Genomic DNA, 23026 nt, shown 5'->3' with positions numbered 1-23026 from the left:
ACCTGGCCTTATAACGAGCAATAGAGCCATCCGGATTGTGTTTCATAGTGAAAACCCAGCGACATCCCACAGCCTTCCTACCAGGTGGAAGAGGTACAAGTTCCCAAGTCTGAGTCTTTTCAAGAGCATTCAACTCATCAATCATAGTTGCTCGCCACTCAGGATGGGTAATAGCATCTGCAACAGTAGTAGGAGGAGAAACAGCGGAAACAGACGCAAGAAAACTCCGATAGGAGGGTGAGAAGGCAGAATCAGATATATAATTAGCAATAGGATAAGTACAAGTGTGCTTACCCTTACGAGTGGCAATAGGACGATCATCACATGTGACAGGAGGCGGAGCTGGAGGCGAGGAAGCGAGCTGGTCTGGCATAGGAGGGATGGCAGTATTGCGAGGACGCCGAGAGTAAACCTGCAGAGGAGGAGGTGATGAACTGACAGGAGATGGAGAAGGAGGAACAGGCATAGGAAGAGGAAGAAAGATAGGAGAAGGATCATCAGGTGAATCTAGAGGAAACCACTCAGATTGACTGCCAACGGACCCATTGTAGTAAGGGGTATGTTCAAAAAAGGAAACATCCCGAGAAATGAAACGGCGTCGAGAAGGAGGGTGGTAACAACGGTATCCTTTCTAGGTAGAGGAATAACCCAAAAAGATACATTTGACGGCCTTAGGATCAAGTTTAGTACGAGTTTGATCAAGAATTTGAACAAAGCAGACACACCTAAATACACGTGGAGGAAGTGGAAACAAGGGACGATCTGGGTAAAGCTGAAAGAGAGGCGTGGCAAACTGAAGAACCCGAGAGGGAGTCCGATTAATAAGGTAAACCGTAGTAAGAACTGCATCGGCCCAATAGGATTGAGGCAAGTTCATGCCAATAGAGAGGGCTCGGGCTAACTCTAGAATATGGCGATTTTTTCTTTTAATCGACCATTCTGCTGAGGAGTCTTAACATTGGACATTTGATGCTCAATGCCAAATTCTGAACAAAGTTTTAAGACCTCTCTGTAAGTGTACTCAGTACCATGATCAGAACGGAAGGTCTTGACGGTACGACCAAATTGGGTACGAACCATAGCAAGAAATTACTTAAAAATCCCAAAAACTTCACTCTTGTGTTGCATAAGATAGATCCAAGTGGTACGACTGTGGTCATCGATGAACAAGACAAAGTAACGAAAATCAAGAGTTGACGTGATAGGGGAAGGACCCCACACATCAGAATGGATTAGGTCAAACATAGCAGGTGCAATAGTATTCATACTAATAGGATAAGAAGAACGCACATGTTTAGCTAACTGGCAAGTTTCACAAGAAAAATTAAGCAAATTGCTATTATTAAATAAAGCAGGGAACATGTGTTTCAAATATCCAAAAGAAATATGGCATAAGCGTAAGTGCCAACGCATTACAAGAGCCTTATTAGACTTACTACTACTACTAATCTGGGAAGCAGAATGGGTGCTAGGTAAACAAAGTATGTCCAAGAGATACAAGCCATTCACTTCATGTTCAGTGCCAATCGTCCTCTTCGATTCCAGATCCTGAAAGACACAATGAGAGGGATAAAAAATTACACTGCAATTCAAATTTTTTGTAATGCTACTAACAGATATAAGATTAGTAGTGAGTTGAGGAACATGCAATGTGTTAGTTAAGGATAAAGAAGATGTAACAGGAAAATGACCTTGACCAGCTATAGAAGACAAAGAACCATCGGCTAGGCGAACCTTGCGATGACCAGAACAAACACTATAGGTTTTAAAAAAAGAGGACGTACCGGTCATGTTATCGGAGGCACCAGAATCAATGATCCATGGTGAGGAAGTGGTGGAAACACTGTGTGCAGATGCAAAAGTATTTGAGTGAGCGAATGTAGAGACCGGCTGAGATGAAGTCTCCATCTGATTGAAGAATTTTCTGAACTTGTCAAGCTCAGTCTGAGATAGAGATACCGAATCCGATGAGGATGTAGGAGCTGAAGGAGGTGCTGAATCAGTAGTCGGCTGAGAAACTACATGAGCTGAAGATCGTTGAGACTGTTGACGTTGCTGATTAGGACGACCATGGAGTGCATAACAACGAGCCTCCACGTGACCCAGCTTCCCACAATGATCACACTTATGTCGCTGACGGGTAGACAGAGACCCACTAGGAGGTTATGGAGAAGGTAGGCGAGCAAGCATAGCAGAGTGGTTTCCTGAAGAATGAGGTAGGACAGCTGCGCGACGACTTTCATCAGCCAAGACATAGGAATACGTAGTCTGTAAGGACGAAAAGGGATCCATACCCAATAAGTAAACTCTTGCATACTCAAACTCCTCTCATAAACCGGCTAAGAATTGAAAAACTCGATTCTTATCCAGAATCGACGCATATAATGTCTCATCAAACGGATCCTTCCAGGCGTAGGACGAGGAATAGAAGGTCAACTCTTCCCACCGAGCATGTAGCTGTGATATATAGGTGGTAACTGAAGAATCACCTTGCGAAAGACGGGAAATCTCACGCTCGAGGTTAAAAATCCGGACGTTGTTTTGACGTTGCGAGTAAATGCTCCTTGCGGAGTCCCATATCTGTTTTGCTGTCGAGGAGAACATAAACCCAGCCGCAATTTGTGGTTGCATAGATGTAACCAACCAAGAACGGACCATAGAATCATTAGCAAACCAGTGTGAGTGAGAAGGGTCGGTCTGTGTAGGTTGTTTGTCTGCTCCCGTGAGATAACCAATCTTCCCTTTTCCACCAATAAACATTTCAACTGATCGTGCCCAAAGAAGATAATTAGGGCCATCTAATTTCACGGTGGTAATTTGAATTCTTGGAAAGTCGGTTGAGTGAGAAGAAAGGTCACTTGAGCCATTAGTACTACCGGTGATCGAGGAAGAGGACGTCTCAGAAGCCATTAAAAAAAATAATAATCTATGTACTTCGGCTTGAAGAGAGTTTAAGAGGACGAGGGTATGACTCTTAACAACAACTTTGCTGTGAGTATAGGCTCCAAACAGCCCTTGTGTTGATCGAAGGCCTTAGAAAAATCTCCAAACAGCACCCTTGCTGTGAGGACAGACTCCAAAACCAACCTCTGTGCTGATCGTTGACCTCAAACGATCCAAACAACACCCTTGCTGTGAGGACAGACTTCAAAAGACAGCCTCTTTGCTGATCGTTGATCTCAAACGAGTCTTCAACAGCCTCTGTGCTGATCGTTGACTTCAAATGATGTCCCTACACTAGTCGTAGACTTCGAACAGGGTCCCTGTAGTGGTCGCAGGTCCAAAAAACAGCCTCTGTGCTGATCGTTGACCTCAAACGAGTCTCCAACAGCCTCTGTGCTGATCGTCGACTTCAAACAATGGCCCCGTTGTGGTCGCATGTTCAAACCAGGTCTCTTATAGTGATCGCAGGCCTCAAACGATGGCCCTGCTGTGGTCGCAGGTTCAAAACAGATCTCCTATAGTGATCGCAGGCCTCAAGCGATGGTCTACAGTGGTCGTGGGTTCCAAACAGCAACCTTGCTGTCTTCGTAGGTCCCAAACGACTCCAACCAGCGGCCCTGCTGTGACTGTAAGTTCAAAAAACTATTTTCGTAGGTTCCAAACAACAACCCTGCTGTCTTCGTAGGTCCCAAACGACTCCAAACAGCAGCTCTGCTGTGATCGTGAATTCAAAAACGATCTAGAACCTATTGTGGCAAGCCTCTAGAGCCATTAGTTGGCCTAAGAACAGCAACCCTGCTGTTGTTGTAACGTTTCAATGAGTTTTAACAAACCTATCGCATGTTGCGATTAGGGATGGAGTAAAACAACCCCCGTGGGGGTGAGTATTTACACTGAACCGAGAGGTTGTGACGTAGATTTAGGAAGGATTGAGCGATGAGGTTGTAACAAGGAGGAAGGAGGAAGGAGAGGAGATGGCTCTGATACCAAGTTAAAATAAGAGAACAGTAAAAGTATCTCATTACTAAGCTCTAATTAGGCTTTAAAGAGAATTACATGGTCTAATAAGTAAAAAGACGAAAAAGGACAAAAAATCTGTAGAACTAATAAAATAAGAGTTATTCAACAGGGTCTCTTGTACCGTCCTTCATTTTCCTTAACTATTTCCGGATACTCTGATGCTAACTGGGTCGAGAGTCGTTTTGATTGTCGTTCTACCTTTGGTTATTGCATATTTGTTAGTGGAAATCTTGTTACTTGGTGTAGTAAGAAGCAAAATATAGTGGTTCGCTCTAGTGCTAAAGCTGAATATCATGCAATAGTTCATATTGCTTCTGAGATGTTGAGTGAATTCTCTTCTTCGTGACATGGTTATTGATGCTTCATTACCTATGTAGATGTATTGTGACAACCAGACTGCCATTTTTATTGCTAGCAACCTTATCATTCATGAGCGTACCAAGCATATCGAAGTCGACTGTCATTTTGTTTAGGATTTAATCATGCATAAACAGATTGTCATACCCTATGTCGTGTGGGTCTTTTATGTAATGGGGCCCATCTTATGTTATGTATGTGGGGCCCCCACAATTTTTATTAGTGGTTTTTTATAAGTAAATAGGACATGCCAAACCCTACAGCAAAGGTAGTGTTTGGCTCTCTCTCTCTCTCTCTCTCTTTCTCTAATCTTCTTCTCTCCTTCTCCTCTTCTACTTGTTCTAGGTTATGGTTTTCTAGCAATATAGTATGCCTCAGTTGACGAGTTCGGCAGATCACAAGCTTGAGAAAAATAAAGTAGACTAGGGCCAACTTTGGGTGAAGGTTGAGTTTGATTTTTATTTATTTTTTTCCTACACAGGTTGGGTTGGAGTCCTAGGAATTGGGAAACTTAGTCCGAGTATTCACATGGACCAAACCTAGGACCTAGAGTTTGGGCTCAGTTCAAGGATAGGTTGCTTTAAGGCTCAGAACTCTTGACTTCGGAAGTGCTTGAATTTTCCTTTTGGCCATCCCAGTTTAACCTTGGGTTTCACCATTACTAGGAATGTATCCCATAAAATTAGTCATGCAATTTCTCAATCATAACCCATCAGAATCTGAATTATGGTAAAGAACTGTCTAAAAAGAAATACTAAATATTATAAATTTTGAAATTCCTTTCAAATGATTCGGTCATAATCCATCTGATGTATGGCCCTTTATAAACTGGAGTGATGGAACAAGATTTCAGTAGCCAACCGCAATTAGTTGGGATAATTGATAATCCAACATTTACTTTCTTTAACCATTGAGATTCTCAAATGGATATAGGAACTTATTTCATGGCTATGGTGCTACTACTGTAAGGGTTCTGAGTACCTGAAGCACCTCACACTCACTAGTTTACGGATTAAAGTATTTAAGGAAAACTCTTTGAAGCATGATATATCCAACAGCTTTTAGATCCATGGTTTATACTTGTTAAACAGTACAGTTGTCATTTTGTTAAATTTAATTTTACCTTAGTATTATTATTTTGATTCATTATTTAATTTCTTTTAACTTAACAGCATTTGGTGGAGGCCCTTGTTCCTTTGTCCAAGGAGAAAGAGAAGTTGCTACATGAACATATTGATTTGAAATCAAAACTTGAGCGAGAATTCGAAGAGCAAGCTGAACTTAAAAGAAATTATAAACAGGAAGTTGACACGCTTCTAGCAATTAATTCTAAGATCAGAGAGTATGTTTTGTTTACCGAGGGAATGCTAAAAACATTTATCTTTTGTTATTGAGCTTGATCATGAGTTTTACCCCAGGTACAATGATTCAAAGAAAGGAGAAAGGCTGAAGGAATTGCAAGAAAAGCTATCTGTGACTGAGTCTCAACTTCAAAATTTGGAGATCCGAAAACAGGAAATTTCGGCAGAGTTGGACAAAAGTAAAGAATTGATGAGGAATCAAGATCAATTAAAAAGAAATATTGATGACAACTTAAATTATAGGAAAACGAAGACTGAAGTGGATGAGCTTGCACACAATATAGAATCATTGGAAGATCAAATTTTGAAGATTGGGGGAGTTTCCAATTTTGAAGCTGAGCTTAAAAGGCACCTGCAAGAGAAAGAGAGACTTCGTTCCGAGGTAACTACAAACATCTTTGCATGTTTCTCATACAGAACCGACAAAGATATAATTTTTCTATTTTTATTTTTTATTTCTTGATTGCACTAGTTTAAAATATCTTTGCACATCTTAATAAATCATTCATTTTAAGATTTCTATGCAGATTTTTAAGTGATGAATATATAATTGTATTTTTGTGATAATATAATTACTATTGTTAATTCTGATACACACACTCTCATATGTTTGGTAGGGTTCAATATCTTGAAACTTGATTCTTACTGTCATTGTCTTGATCTACACCTTTTCCCAATTTTGGTCGTCAACATGAATCTGAGTTCTCAATTTTACTCTTAGCTAGTAGATATATTCTTTGTAGGCATGTTTCTTCATATCATTTTCTATTACCTCAATCCACTTAATTTTTGGCATTCCTTTTGCCCTTTTAAAACCCTCAAGATGCACATACCATTCATCGGTTCTGTCATTGATCTTTGCTCTTCATGCCCAATCCATCTCAGTTAACTTTCTTAGTCTTTCTTCTAATCGGGTTCTTTCTAAATTCCCTTGAATATGCTCATTTTTCACATATTCTGAGTTCAATGTCATTGCCAGCTTCTCCATACAAATTGTCCATCAAAATTTAGCTATCTGAGCATGTAATATAACTGAGAAAATCCTGAAGATTTGTTATAACCTATCAGGTCATCACAAATATACTCTAACATCTAGATTGTAATCCAAGGTAGCCACATTATTTTCAAATTGGTCTCCTCACCAGAGGTATTGTCATCTTACCTTAGAAGCCTGCACCCTTTGGTTCCTTTCTTTCCCTTATGTGTTTTAAGTAAAGTGTGAAGGGTGTTAGTTGAGTAAACATCATCAAGTATCATTTCTACCTCGCATGATTTCTTCATTAGTTAATTCCAATGCTTGGTAGCCTTCCTTGTGTCGTTGTATGTTAGGATTTAGGTATTGCGGTACTTCTTTGGATCAATTTTCCAGAACAACTTAGTTATACCTTATGAAAGATCGTTCTGAGGTTTGATCCGTTATCCATGCCCTTCATATGGAACTTGAATCCCAATTCAGTGAGATGATGTTTGTATTTTATGATCTAATATTGCTAGAGAATTTACATCTTCTCCTCTTTAGTCATTATTAATCAGCATGGCATCTTGTATCAAATTTCATGTGTTCATACCCCTCAACAAAATATGGTTTTTAAGAGAAAGAACAACTTATCCTTAAGGTTACTCTTGCCCTCCTACTTCAAATGTATGTTCTTAGGGGATGCCATTCATACTAGGTAGCCAACGAGGGGACTTGAACTCAAGACCTCTCCCTTTTTGGAGGGAGGCCCTGGCCACTATGCCCAACACTCGTTGGTTGGAAAGTTATGATCTCTCCCTATTGACAAATGTGTTGCTGGATGTAGATGTGGTCTACACGTATCTCCGGGTTGTCATGGTTGACAATCTAAAAAGCTCGGTCAATGGCAAAGGGGCATACTTAGTCTTATGGGGTTGACCATTCAAAGATGTTTCTCCTTTGTTCAACATTAACTCATTCCATGTTATTGCATCCCTTGGTACTAATCTTCTTTGCCTTGTTATCTCCTTAGGGGGAAGTTTATCATATGTTACTCAAAGAAGGCAATATAGATCCCAATCTCAAATTGGTCATTTAGGAAGGAGAGATCATTGAGGATCCAGTTATTGTATGCTAGTCGGGTAATCTCGTTAGCACGGAAGAGCAAGAAGAAGAGTGTAGTGGCACATACTACATGTGAACTTGTTGGTTAATGACTTATTAAAAAGATGTGGTTCATCAAGTTTGACATGCCTATGCAATTATATTCTGATAATTAGGTTCTTCCTGCCTTGCCAATAATCCATTGTTCCATGAAAAAACAAAACACATTGAAGTAAATTAAAGTTGGGTGGAAGTTTGGTAGCCATCCATTTTCAAAACCTTGGATCAAGTTCAAAAGAAAAACAAAATTGAATTTTTTTTTTAATCTGAGATTTTCAATGAAATCAAGAGGGCTGTGGTTTTGGATAGGGCTGTTAATGGATCAGATCAGAACTGAAATCCGATCCAATATCTTATTGGATCAGATCTGAATCAATCATGGCCCGATCCAATATATATTTGTTGAGATATATAAAGTTTACTTAGATTTTTTATATAAAATCTGGTCCCGATCCAATTATTAATGGATTGGATCTGGATCTTAATATTGAGATCCAATGAAAAACATGATCTGATAAGGGTCCGATATGATACTTCCCTGATCCGATCCGGTCATTATTAGGCCAGCACCAAATCGACCTCGATCTGATCCGGACCCGATCCATTGACAGCCCTAATGTTGGATTGCCAATGTGGTAATCTCTTTGAGCAAAATGACCCTTAGTAAGGCTTAAAATCTTACTCAATAAGGAAAGGGTTAGTATATTACTTATTGGTAGAAATTCTGTAATTTATTTATGTGATCATAATATATTGGTATTATTTTTCCGCTTCATTGTTACAGCTCGACAGGTATCATGGAACGTTGTCTGTTTATCAGAGTAATATTTCAAAGCATAAACTTGACCTTAAACAAACACAATACAATGACATTGACAAGCGGTACTTTAATCAGCTGATCCAACTCAAGGTGCAACATGTTTCTAGTTTTCTATTGTTATATAGTTTTCATTTTTTTTTCCTTATGTTCATATGTTTTTTAAAATCATTCCTGTTACAGACAACTGAGATGGCAAATAAGGACCTGGACCGATACTATAATGCACTTGACAAGTGAGCAATTCAGATACCTTCTTATTTCCATGTCGTTTAAATTATTTAGCTGTTGATCAAGCATTTAAGATTATAATTTGTAAGTTGCAAATAATAATGATTCTCACTAAGAAAAAATTACACATACTGTTCAATTATTATTATAAAATTAATTATAATTTGTTTGGTGTATTTTTTTTTATTGGTCAAAGAGTGATGCCGGTTTTATGATCACAGGTCTGTGGTATTACCACTTGAGCAAATATGGTCGTCCTTGCTCTAATTGGTTAGATATATTTATATATTTTTAAAAATATAACATATTGATGCATAAATTAAGAGAGCTGCTTTTGGCACCCCAACTTTTACTTATTACACCAATAAAAAATAAAGAAAATAAGTAAATGGTTGAGAAGAAGTTAGTAGTTGGGGTCCCAATAGAAGCTCTCTTATTTTTTCTTTTCCTTTTTTCCTATATGTATATTTTGGGTTTAGGATTTTATTAGAGCCTAATTACAATGGCAAACAACTACTGAAATTGTTTGAACAAGTGTTATAATGTTTTGTAATGTTGGGATTATAATTTGAGCCAAGCCTCTATAATGTTTGAAGAGTGTATTAATCTTTAATTGGAGTGCAATAAATAATTCAAGAAATTGGGGTGTAATAAGTAAAAGTTGTCCAATAGCATCTCTCTAAATTAATACTTAATAATTTTTTCATTAAGAATGCACTGACTTTCTTTGTTCCATTATTCTGTCAAGGTCTCAATTCCCTGTTATTTTCATTGTTTTACAAGGAAGATCGCTCTATTCAATTCATAGTCAAAGGATTAGGGGAAATTCCAACAGTTCGGAATGTGACTTCGACTTGTTTTATTTAAGCTTTTCTCCTTGTGGGTTTGGCTCAATAATGAGTGAGCCCTGTTCTCAGGGTGGGTCAGCGAGCTCTAAGAGTATGCCATGCGGCAATGTTTTGCATGACCAGCATTCAAGAAAAAGATTTGTAAAGAAGACCTTAAATTTCCTCATGGCATTAGTGACTCATTTGGTTTCATGAACCGGCAACTCCCGTTTTAATGGTCGAATGATAAAGCACATGTATACGCCATCAGTATAGTATTTGTTAAATAATTTTAAATTTTAAATTAAATAAGAAATTTCATGAAGCATCATAGAACTCAAATTTGGTCATACGTTTGTCGTTTGCATCAAATTCAATTATGATTAAGCAACGAACTTCTAAATTTGTCTGAGTCCCAATTTTCCCAATTTCATCGTTAGTATGTATATAATGCTATTGGTCTTCGTGTCCTACCCCAAATGATTGTTTGATGTGATATAAGGAATGAAGAGTCTTTTTAATGTCTGTTTTATCATTTATAAGTCTGCTCCTTACATTTTTCTCAATCCTTGACTGTACTAGTTTTGTTTCACAAAACCTCCGAATGTGGCTCTAATGCATTCGTCTTTTACTGGTTGAACTTTTACAGTGAATGTCTATGGTAGTTTTAAGTTCATCTCGTTTCATGAGGCATATCTAGAGAGCACACCCCAATCAAAAATAAAGAAAATAAGTAAATGGTTGAGAAGAAGTAAAAGTTGGTGTCCCAATAGAAGCACTCTTGTTTTCTTTTGCTAGATTTCTATTATTTGTGTTTAAGATTTTATACGAGCCTAATCATAATTGTAAACAAAAATTGTTTGAACATGTTATAATGTTGAGATAATAATTTGAGCCAAACTTTTGTCATGTTTTAATCTTTAATTGGGGTGCGATAAATAATTTGCGAAATTGTGGTGTAATAAGTAAAAATTGGGGTGCCAATAACACCTCTCTATATTTATTGTTCTTTTTGTTAATAGTCCTCTAAATATTTACCTTTATTTGTAGAGCACTTATGCGTTTCCACACAATGAAGATGGAAGAAATAAATAAGATAATAAGGGAGTTATGGCAGCAAACATATAGGGGACAAGACATAGATTACATAAGTATTCATTCTGATTCTGAGGGTGCGGGAACTCGATCCTACAGCTACCGGGTATGCAGAAAGGATCTTCTTTTGCACATTTATTTTTTGTTCTTTTTCTCAGAATCTTGATTTTTCTTTTCAGGTTCTCATGCAGACTGGTGACGCAGAGCTTGAAATGCGAGGAAGGTGCAGTGCTGGTCAGAAGGTGAGCACGCATTGGATCCATTAAGTTTCAGCTTTTTATATCTTTACCATTAAAATGAGAGAAGGCGGAGTTGGAAGCAGTTTGACACCAAAATTTGAGTGGTCATAAATGCTGGCACTTTTAATATAATTGAAGGTTATTTTTAGTCAAAACCCAAGAAAATTGTAACCCACGGCCCTAGAATCAAGTTGCTTAGTTTTCAAAATTACAAAAATATCCTTTTTTTACTACTTAATCAACAAAACCCTTTAACCAATATTTTAAATTACAAATAGGCCACCCTTTTGATATATGTGCGTTTGCACATGCTGCCTTCTAGTTTAGAAAAACAAGAAAGTGTATTCCTAAGTAGCTTCTTGTGTTATAGCTCCAAAAAAAAGGCTGAACTTTGAACAAAAAAAGTCCGTTACTTGGGGATTATCAGGGGTCAATTGCAATTTTCCTTCTGAAAAGAGAAACACGGGGGCAATTTAATGACAATGTGGATGCGATCAGGGGAAACCCATACAATTTTTGTAGGGCCCCTTATTTTGATTTGAGAACTTCTATTGCCGCACCAACTTTTGCATGCGCCACCCCAAGTGTGTGTTAATTCTTTGATGATTTACATATGGATTGGGATGGCATTAGCAAAAGTTGGTGTGGCAATAGAAGATGTTTAATCATTAAATCATATTTTATTTAGATAATAAAAATTTAAATTTAAATTTAAAAGAAAAAGCTAATTATTTTGATTAAAATATACAAAATCCAGGTTGACTCAGACGAGATTATGAAAATATTGTCCGTGTCATCTCGTTTGGTCTCGTGAGATTTTGCACATGTGAGATGCCTTGTCTATCCGTCTTGTTCATGGATGATATCGAGATGACTCAAGCAAGTAATCTCGGTCTCGGACAAGATTTAAAACCATGTGTAGGCTACAATATCTTGAAATTGGGATTCTTCAGTTCTTACAACATCATAATCTTGTTTCAGGTCCTTGCTTCTCTTATAATACGGTTGGCATTAGCCGAAACCTTTTGCCTCAACTGTGGAATACTGGCACTTGATGAACCAACTACAAACTTAGATGGCCCAAATGCTGAGAGTCTGGCTGCAGCGCTCCTTAGGTATGCACACTTCAAACATGAGTCAAGATGCAGTCATGTAAATCTTTGTTTCTCATATTTACCATCCCTTGTTCAGAATTATGGAGGATAGAAAAGGCCAGGAAAATTTTCAACTAATAGTAATCACTCACGATGAGAGATTTGCTCAACTAATTGGTCAACGTCAGCATGCAGAGAGATATTATAGGGTCACCAAGGATGAACAGTAAGTCTTATTAATGCAACTCTCTTTTCTTTCCTTTTTTGTTTGGGTGATTTAGACTATAGCCCGTCCATGTTTTAGTCAATATTAGATATAACCCCCATATGTTTTCAAACTGGTGACGTGTACCCCTAGACCTAGGTCTTCTTCACCCCAAATAGGGTAAAGTTTTTTGCCCCTGTTCAACATTCAAACCTTGAGAACTAGATAGGATTTTTCCAATTTGTATGATGATGGATTCTTGGGTATAAAAATCATGGTTTTCTATGAGACATTGAAGATAAATAGGTTAAAATTTATGTCCTAAACCTTAAGATTCTCTCTCCCCAACAACATGATAGGATTTTTTGAAAAGTAGAACTGTAGAAGGATGGATTTTTGGGTTGAAAAGTTAAGGATTTTCTAGAAGAAATTGAAAATGGATTTAACCAAGGTTGAATAAGTGAAAAATAGTTTACTCTAGAGATTAACAGCTTGAAGATGACAGAAAATTACGGGGTTTTGGTTTGATGTTGAAGACAAGGTTATTTTATGTTAGTCTTTCAGAAAAAACCTCGGTCAATGGGGGCGGGTATGCCTTCAGTTTGAAAATACACAGGATCTGTCTTATACTTGAACAAACCGTGGAGGGGAGCATCACCTTTTTTAATTTTGCTCCTCTTGAGGGTTTTTTTTCCCTTACTGACTGCGTTTTATTGTCCAAAATGGTCTTATTTGTAATCCTTTCTCAGTCAGCACAGTATAATTGAAGCCCAGGAGATATTTGATTGAGAGTCTTGAAGGATTGCATATGCAAGACAAAAGATCTACAAACAAGAATCATAATTTCTCCTTGTTTCTATACGGTGGAGGCCCTTATAACTGATATATGCTAAGTCAAGCATCATTGTTGATACTTAGCTTGGAAACAACCTCATATTACCCTTTTTTGGACAAGAGAGTGGTTGGGCGGGGCACAGCAGGGTTGAGGAAGGTTACACAGCACATTGGAAGCTAAATGACACTCAGAAAAGCCATGTGTATAATTTTTACAGTGTCAAGATTTCCCTTACTGTTTGTTATTTTATTCACAATGGAGATCTTTATGTCGTTAGTTTATTTGAATAAGGCATTTGTTATTTTTAACGGATTTGGAAATGTTATTCTTGATTTTTAGAACCATTTGTGATCTTGGAACCTCAGATCAGAACATAAACAATAAGTACAGGAATGTACAGCATAGAACACAAAATTAGGAGAGTAATTCACTATATTGGAAAAGGGCATTTTCTGTGTGTTTGATTGCATTTTTCCATGGAAAATGGATTTTCACCCTCATCAAAAGGTCTAGCGGAAGCTGGATTACTTAATACTTGTTGAGTTGACTCAAAACTTGGTTGAGTTGACCTGATTGGATTTTGAGGTCACCTCGGCCTCAACACAGTTGTAAAACTTGTCGATTTTACTCAAAATTTGACCGTTAAAGCTTTTATAGCTTGGAGGGTTAAATTACATTCCCTGTGATTGCATATGATATAGCCCTACGGGTGGAGCAATTTACTCCATAAGGCAGCTTAGGGTGGGTTCTTTTAGTGAGAACTCTTAGGGTCAAACTCTCAACTTCGGTGAGAGGATTTGGCCTCTAAATTGGGTCGATAACCATAAGAGTCAGAATTCTGTGACCCGAACTCTCTGGAATGAATCATTTGGCAAACTCTCTACTCTTAAGTTATGTAGGGATTGAGAGGAGAAACTCATTAAGAGGAGAAGAGAAATTCAATTTCTCTCCATCGTTTTTGGATTGACAAGAGAGAATTTGAGGAATATTTTGAAATTTTAAATACCTTAAAAAGAGATTTAGGGGTAAAGTTGGAATTATAAAATATTTTAAAAGGGTTTCTCTCTATTTCTCTACACTTGTGAAGTAGAAGAAAACTCACCTTTTTTTTTTTTCTCCTCTTCTTTTCAATTCTTTTCTCTTCTCTCCGTACTTAGCAATCTAAACAAGAGAAATGGAGAGAAACTCATTTATTCTCTTTTTTTTTTTTGTTCTCCTCTCTCCATTTCTCTCAATCCAAACCCAGCGTTAGTGTCGAACTAAAGGAAGTCTGTTCTTGATTCACATAGCAATCAATTGGAATCATACTGAAAAAACTTTGAAGCGGCCATCTTACTTCATAAGTTTGGTAGAACCCTCTCCTTTGAATTACATGTGGCATTTCTAAAAAGGTATTTCAAATATTAATGAAAATGTAGAGGCATGAAATAATACAAAACACCAAATCACCAAATGTCTTGTAATGAGGAGGGTTGAGTTGAGGGATGTGTGATGTTGGTTTAGGAGAGGGTGGTTTTTAGCTCATAGGGCATCTAAGAGAGGGGAGGGGGATTTAGGCTTTGGGTTTCTATTTGTGACTTTTAGGGCACTTAGCATGGAAGGCCCATCCAAATTCGGGTGTCTACACATTGTGTAAGTCACCATTTGTCACTAAAAGTATGTCACAAACTTACATTTATGTTAAAAACTTCAAAAAGATTTCTTATTTTATTACAAAGATGCATTGTGCAGGTGGATGGTGGATGTAGATAATTAGTGTAAGGGGTTGGTTGGGTTTGGAAAAGATTTTGAGGGTTATGAAGGTTAGGGATGTGAGGAAGTTGATTGGGATAGTGGTGGGTGTTATATTGAAGTTGGGGAACTATAGCAGCATGGTATGGCTGCCTGTCAAGGTGTGAGGGGTGGTAGGTGCTGGATGGGTAGGGGTAGCAAGGGGCTGATGTTTGTATGTCACCTCATGGCTAAAAATTTGTGGAAAACTTTCTGATTGCATAGGTTGATCTTCTCCTTCTTTTTATTGTCATTAAGCTTGTCAAAGTAGTTATGATCATGTCTTGCAACATGATAATCAAGCGATCTTTAAGTTCTTGAAGCCTTTGATCCAGTTGCTCTTTGGTGACGAAATAGTTCCTTTCAACCATGTTGTGATAGATCTCAATCGAGTCTCAGATATTACTTAGTGTAGCGGAAGTGTAGGATTTAAAGTCAATGTATCAACTAGAACTAATAGGTTCAAAATGGTGAAGCAATGGATCTAAAACTCAAGAAAACTAGGAGATAGATTTGTTTTAAGAAAGGGATTGTATCTATTGACTATTATCAATTTTCGGATTTTGAGTTTCTTATAGATAACTCCATCATAACAACTTAGAATCGTTCTAAAACACTAAAAATTAACATCCCCCATTGATACCAAGATAGCAACTTTCTAATCCTATTGTAACTCAATTTTGATATTTTTAAGTACTTCAAACTACAATCTAAATAATAAAAAATGAATTTAAAACTAACAAGGAATTGTACTCTTAACATAACTATAAAACAAAAATCCTTCTAAAATTAGAAAATATAAATCCTAATATAATTAAGAAATTACTTAGACTCTAATTAGGATTGTAAATATCCTACATCGGGCCCCCCCATTCTTGAAGAGAACTCGTCCTTGAGTTCGGCATAAATAAAGAAACTCCTTCATTGGGATTGTAAGAAAAGATATTGTTTACAGTGAAACACCTATGCTTGTTGGCAACATGCATGTATTTGGCTGGTTGAGAAAGCTTTGGTTTGGCGTATGAGGGGTATAAAACAATTTTCACTTTATTGACATGAAGGAGTAGGTGTTGGCTTTCCCACTATACGTGACATTCTTGTCGTGGAGCCAAGGTCAACCTAAAAGTATGTGGCAAGCATGCATAAACACAATGTTGTATAAAATTTGATCCGTGTATGTACCTATGCTGAATGTAAGGTTGCATTATTGAGTGACTTCTTTGTGGTCTTCATCATCAACCCAACCTATTGAATAAGTTCTAAGGTGTGGAGTTGTGAGTAGCTTGAGAGCTTCTACCATATGCAATGAGATGATGTTCTCACTACTCCCACTATCAATGATCAATTAGCACAAGTTACCTTGAACTTTGCAAATGGTGCAAAACAATCTATGCCATGTGGGTGGATCAACATGTTGGATGGAAAGAGAGTTGTGAATTACAAAAGTAAGATGTTCTCCATTTTTATCATAACCGTATACATCATAAATCTCAATTCCATCCTCATGTCCAACATTATCAACATCATCCAAACATTTACATTCGGCCTCCGCAACTAGGACTTGTTGACTACGGCACACCTCGAAGGTGTGACCAAGTTTGCCACATTTTAAGCACTTATTTAGCTTTGGGTGTGCATGAGGGTTGGTTGGTTTAGGTTTAAGAGGGGGTGGTTGATTGTTGTTGTTGGTTTGATTGGGATAAGAAGGGGTGGAATTAGTGTTGTTTTGGGGTTGAAATGAAGGTTTAGATTGGTTGGGAAGTGAAAGTGGTGGGAGAGGATGGCAGGTGGAGGTGTGTGTAAATGGATCATGTTGGGGCTGATTTCGAGGTGGATAAGCATCATAAAAGGGAGGGGAAGATTGAGGGTAATTGGTTATGCGATTATGTTGTAGGAAGGCGTAGAAAAGGACTTGGGTTTGGTCATGAAAGACTTTATGTTCAATGCGTTGTTGACGACGGCATGAAGGGTAGCAAACTTTGCCTGTATCTTCCGATTCAGCCCATTAACAAATCGACCAATTGTTTGATCTTCATTCTCATGAAGCATGTTATGTGAAAGAAGCCTTGGAAACTCATCTATGTATTCTTGTACTGTTTGGATACCTTGCTTACAACTTTATAGGTTGATAAATAAAGTTCATACATAGTTCGAAGGAAGATAGCATTGCTTTAGCATTATTTCATCGTAGGCCAAGATTGTACTTGGCGAAAACCTTGACGAAGTCTATCAATTTGTAGGTGATCACACCATGATGAGGTTACACCAGTCAGTCTGAAGGCAACCAACTTGACTTATTTTTCTTCGAGTATCCCATGTACTGATACTTGAAGAAACGCTCCATGGTAGATAACCAATTGAGAAAATCCTTAATGTAGAGAAGGCCATTGAATTTTCGGGGGCCTGCCTTAAACCAGTATTCGACATGAGGATCATGATTACCATTGTTTCAATTGTTAGGAGACTGGTTGTTGAGGAAAGGGTGTTCAACCTCCTCATAATCACGGTATGGTTGATTGAAGTTTTGAAGGTAATAACCCCTTATTGGGTTTGATTTGTGATATAGGGGATGATGGGTGTGAGGGGGACTATTTAGGATTCAATCCATATTGTATTGATGGATTCGAGTGGGTGGAGGGGTATAATATGAATCCAATTCATCGAGATAATTAGTGTAAGGGGCTGGTTGGGTTTGGAAAATATTTTGTGGGTTACATGGAGGGTTGGGGATGTGGGGAAGTTGATTGGGATAGGGGATAAGGGCTGGTGAAAGTGTAGGGTGGTGTTTTGAAGGGAATTGGGGGACTACAAAAACATAGTATGGTTGTCTATCAAGGTGTGAGGGATGGTGGGTGGTGGTGGTAACAAGGAGGTGATGTTAGAGGTTATCTCATGGCTAAAAACTAGTGGAGAACTCTCTGGTTGCCCAGGTTGATTTTCTCTTTCTTTCTTCCTGCCATTATGCTTGTCAAAAATAGTCATGATCATGTCTTGCAACTTGGTGATCAAGCAATTTTCAAGTTCTTAAAGCCTTTGATCCTGTAGACACCCCATTTTGCATCTGCTTATTCTTCATGTTCTTAAAGCCTTTGATCTTCAACTTCTTAATCTAGATAGGCTATACTTCGATAAGACTCAATATGGTTTATGTTTAATTTAGATATTGGGTAGTAGGGATTCATACCTTTGAGTAAAAGAAACCTAGCTTTAATATCGCTTTCTTGGCTTTCAAAGTTAAATCTTTCAACCTAACATGCATTGGCATGCTCTTAGGTTGATTTTCAAGAGAGGTTTGCAATTGAATTATGTACTTTGTCTACTATAGGTAGATCCATATCTTCAATGGGCTTTTCTATCTTAATTTTATTTCAATCCTAGCATTTTAATTTTTATTTTATTCTCCTAACAACAAGCAAACTGATTTTTATCTTGTTTTTAATATTTCTTAATTCTAGTTGGAGTTCCACCCTTACCTTTGTGGATTCGAAAGGAGCCTTATGACACCTACATTCATATAGCAACAATACCATCGTATTCATAAACAATAATTAGTCGACGAACACATACCCTCAAATCAGTGGGTTTTTATTTACTTTTCTGTGGATATTTTTATACACACCTGCACTTTTAGTAAGGGCCCTCTATTGGGAGGACTTGAACAAGATAAAGATTAGATTCCATCATCGATTCAAAGTCTATATCAAGCTACCCCAATTGTGTTTCTTAACCCTAATCGGTGCCTAAGGACTGTCTTGCTCTATTAAAACGAGGGGAAATAGATTACATCTTTTCTAGGAAATAGGTGATTTATGACTGCCCTTGCTAAGTGTAGTGTGCTACCTCTTATCTAGGGACCAGATTGAAAGGTTTTGGTTACATAGCACCGAGTTGAAAAGCTTATCGCACTATTTCTACCCAGTTAGAAGTTGTTTAGTTTTAGACACTTATAGTAAGTCAACTTGATTGCTATGATCATGTCTCTATGTGATTATGTGTATGCTCGGTAAACGTAGTATAGGAAATGATCTTCATCTGTTAGATCTTGAGATGCACTCTCTCATCTTTGCAAATCCCTAGATAATGTAAATTTATCCGAGCGAGAAATGACCAACCTAAATAACCAAGACATTCCAATTGTTAGAGAAAAGGCAGTGCACGAGCTACTTGCTCCTGCATCTACTCACCCTCCATCTTGTATAGTATTTCCTCTCATAGAGGCAGTCAATTTTGAAATAAGCCTAACTACCATTAACATATTGATCAGTATCTCAAAACATTGATTTATCCATAATTTTCCTAAGCATTTATCTCAGTTTTTGTTCTATTTACTATATTAAGTAAATAATCATGTTAAATCTCAAATTATCATACTGCATGTCCCACCATGTTAAATAGGCTTTATTTATATGAAATAATTATATTTGTCGAAAATTTAATTATGCGCATGTTCATTGTGCAGTAAAAAATCAAATCATCGAAGAAGAACTCGATATCAAGAAAGCAATTTTGAATTACAACAAGGAGGACAAATGGAGAAACCCATTCAAAATTCAACCCCAAAAGTATTGACCTCATCGTGCCACAGTAGAATTTTGATGAATCACCTTAAGTTTTTGGGAGTTTGCTCCACACGTGATCTTATTTGCAAATATGATAGAGGTTCAAAATGGATTCTTCCAGAACTTTAGATTTCTATAAGTGGATCTCTTCCCCAATGAGGAAAGGACCCATCTTTTTTAACCTAAAGCCCTTGACCTTTTCTCTTGTATTTTCTATATTTAGCTAAGGTTTTTCATTAAAGTTTTGTAAATCATGTAAATGAGAGAGTGAAGAAGAGAATATAATTGTCTTTGGTCAGTGAAACAAGACTTGTTATTCTACTTCTATCTTTATCTGTCACTTGCAATGACCTTAGGCTAATCTCCCATCCTTAGAGAGTGGAGAAGCTTAGAGCAAGTTTTTATTATTGTTGTAATTTTATTTTTCTTATCTCTTTTATATGTTTTAATGGCTATGAGTTCACTTCAAGTCTTTTCTACCCCTGTGGAATAAGGCTAAATTGAACTCTTATACCTTTCATGCTAGAATTAGATGCCTCATACTTAGATAAGTTCAAGATGATGCATGCCTAAGTTAGATGTTTGGTTGTAAGAATTTTATATATTAGTGAGGGAAGGAACTCTAATCTAAATTGTTTAATATGATTTTCTTTTACTAAATCTTCTGATCCAATGAGCTAATACCAAGCCTTTGTGAATGAATTATCAAAGAAGTTAGGAACTAGGTTTTAACTTAATAGCTGATCTAGGTAGATTCATCTCTAATGGTAGTTTTTCTATTATTTTTAGCCTAAAATATCTTTCTATTGATTTATTTTTTCAGTAACCTTTAATTCTATTTTGGTGACTTCAAAATCTCAAAAGCAATTTGTAGATGCGTGATTTTTCCAAGATCACTGCTACTAAGGTTTGGAGTCGCCACCATTCATATTTGCAAATAGGTGTGAATAGTCACCCGATGCGCATTTTTGACGTTTAGTGACTCTCGATGGATAAGATACCGATCATACCTTGAGATCAGGGTAAGCGGCTCCATTGGAGAAAAGGGAAGGTGTTAAGTACCCTTTTCTCCCCACCAAGTGGTGGTAACCTCAACTCAACTTGACCATTTTTTGATTAAAAATGAAAAATAAAATAAGTGCTATGTGTCGATAACTTATACCCTAAGTAGTGATTTATTTTTGGCTTGATTATCGGATCATCTCATTGAAGGAGATGATCCTTAGCCTTGGGAATAACATATTTTTAAAAGTGTTGGCTTCGGCTACGGGTCCATTCTCATGAGCCGAGAAAAACCCGAATGCTGAGTACTTTAAAACAATTTGATGGGTTAAATTAGTTTTGTTTTTTATGAAGGTGGTTACAACCCTTATATTTTCGACCGAATCGAAGTTTGATTTATTGAAGATAAGGGAGGGGAAACATTGCATCTTAAGAGCTTTGTAAAATAAAAAATAAAAAAGGAAGGGGATGGTAGAAGAAGGATATGAAAGTAAGAGAAAAGGGAGGGGGGTGTTTCTTTTGACCCTACCTTGAAGTTTTAAGATATTCTTTTCTTTTCTTCCTTCTTCTTGAAGTCCTTAGTATAATATTAGATTTTATATTTTTTAGAAGTTTAATGTAAGAGAATGAGAGTGAAGTAGAAAAGAGTTGAGAGAGGATTTTTTCTTAATTTTTCATTAGGTTTTCTGCGTTGAGAATGAGGGGGTTTTATAGGATTTGAAGACTATTTTTAGGAGTAAAATGGGATGAATTGATGAGAAGAGGTAGAATGGTTAGGGGTTTGTGAGAGAAAGTGTATAAATCGAGGGTAATGGAGGGACATTTGTGTAAAGGGGGTTAAATGAGTTATTTGTAAACCAAATGAATTGGATCTCTCAATTCATTTGGGTTGAGTGTTAGGTGAAAGAGAATTAATGGTGTTTGATTGAGAGAATGAAATTTTAAGAGGGTGATTGATTGGTGAGGTGAAAGGGGAGTGATGTTTGATTTAAGGGGATGTGGGGGTGTAAGAGGGTGATTGATTAGATTTTAGGAGGGTGAGAGAGATGATGACATATGCAAGATGTGTGGAGATTAGAGGTTTAGATGAGTTGATGGGAGATGAGTATTTTATTTGAGAGAATGAGGGTTTATAGGGGATGATGAGGGTAGGTTAGGGGGAGGTATGGGTTTATAGAAAATGATGATGGTAGGTTAAAGGGAGGTATGAGTTTGTAGAAAATGATGATGGTAGGTTAGAGGGAGGTATGGGTAGGTTAGAGAATGATGATGGTAGATTAGGGGGATGTATGGGTTGGAGGTGTTTGATTGGAGAGAATAGGAATTTATAGGGAATGATGAAGGTAGGTTAGGGGGAGGTATGAGTAGATAATGTTTAGAGAAAAGGTGATTGAATAGGTAGTAGGATGAAGGAGGTGAGTTGAGGTGGTGACATGTGTCCCACCTTAATGATCATGTTGATTGGTTGTGATATTGGGTTGGGTTGAGAGTTGGGCTTGGGTAATGGATTGGATAGGTACAATGTTAGGTTGAGGAATAGTTGGGCTTAAGTTGTAGTTTGGGCTTGGGTATAGTATTGGGTTGAGGAATGGTTGGGCTTAAGTTGATGGGTTGGGTTGAGAATTAGTGGGCTAAGGTGGTAAGGGGTCTTTGGTTCGTGGGAAGCCTTGGGTCATTTATTGAAAAATAATGACAAAATACATTGGATTTTTGTAGGTTTGGGCCTTGGGGTCCATTTTAATTTTTACGATTTGGGGGCACTTTGCATCGAGGGCTCGGTTAAATTTGGGTGTCTACAAGTTTGATTATAGTTTTGGTATGAAAGGAATTTTATACTCTTTGCTTGATTCTACCCTGTTTCCTAATGTTTAACCCTCGCATGCCTTCCAAGTTTAGTTATAAATTTAAGTTATATCCATTCTACATCACATATTATCCAAATTTGTGATCAAGAAAATGAACAAATCTATACCCACTCAATAAGTTATTGACAATTTGTAGTTCATTAAAGAAAAAAAACTTAAATGATAAGGGTGTAAAGCTGAGACACTTTTTGCTAATCTTAAGCTACTAACAACTACATGTTTTAACTCCCTCACTCCATACTAAATCTATTATTTAGATGAACTTTCAAGAAGGTTCATGGCCAAGTACTAACCTCCAACAAAAGTAGATAGAATAAAAGAAGCCATCAGGAAATTCGAAGGAAGGCCCGAGGAGGAATTTGCCCAGAATTGAAAAAGATTTTGAGACTTGTAGGTTAAGTGCCCATAACACGGGTTTGATAAATACAATTGGTAAACTCTTTTTATAGGGGTTTATCGACAACTCAAAGAACCTTAATTTGGTCTATGCATAAGGGGAGATTCTTACATCTAACCCATATCGAGGCAAATGATTTTCTAATAAAATTAGTTGATAGTGCACATAATTAGAATAGTTATAACAAAAATTACTACTAAGAGGAATTAGGGTCTTGAAGGCCAGACATTTATGCAATTTCCCTGACCAAAGAGTATGAAGAGAAAATTACTTTACTCCAAGGTGAACTA

At 37.3% G+C, this 23026-nt stretch overlaps 1 protein-coding gene across 1 annotated transcript in view; it reads left to right on the top strand.

Annotated features, from left to right (window-relative positions):
* The window catches only part of RAD50 (DNA repair-recombination protein (RAD50)), a 68132-nt gene extending 54645 nt beyond the window's left edge, over window positions 1-13487 (top strand). Inside the window, exons 19-27 of the mRNA XM_086427582.1 lie at window positions 5493-5662; window positions 5739-6063; window positions 8585-8710; window positions 8801-8853; window positions 10726-10876; window positions 10950-11012; window positions 11991-12124; window positions 12201-12329; window positions 13058-13487. Coding sequence (XP_086283708.1) covers window positions 5493-5662; window positions 5739-6063; window positions 8585-8710; window positions 8801-8853; window positions 10726-10876; window positions 10950-11012; window positions 11991-12124; window positions 12201-12329; window positions 13058-13097 — 1191 coding nt within the window. The 3' untranslated portion in view covers window positions 13098-13487. The remainder of the gene's footprint in view (window positions 1-5492; window positions 5663-5738; window positions 6064-8584; window positions 8711-8800; window positions 8854-10725; window positions 10877-10949; window positions 11013-11990; window positions 12125-12200; window positions 12330-13057) is intronic.
* The last annotated feature ends 9539 nt before the right edge of the window (window positions 13488-23026 follow it).

Source organism: Akebia trifoliata, chromosome 16 (genome assembly GCF_017979445.1).
Source record: "Akebia trifoliata isolate Shusen 1 chromosome 16, ASM1797944v1, whole genome shotgun sequence".
In the NCBI taxonomy this organism is placed as follows: Eukaryota; Viridiplantae; Streptophyta; class Magnoliopsida; order Ranunculales; family Lardizabalaceae; genus Akebia; species Akebia trifoliata.
This window is presented reverse-complemented; position numbering and strand designations above follow the sequence as displayed.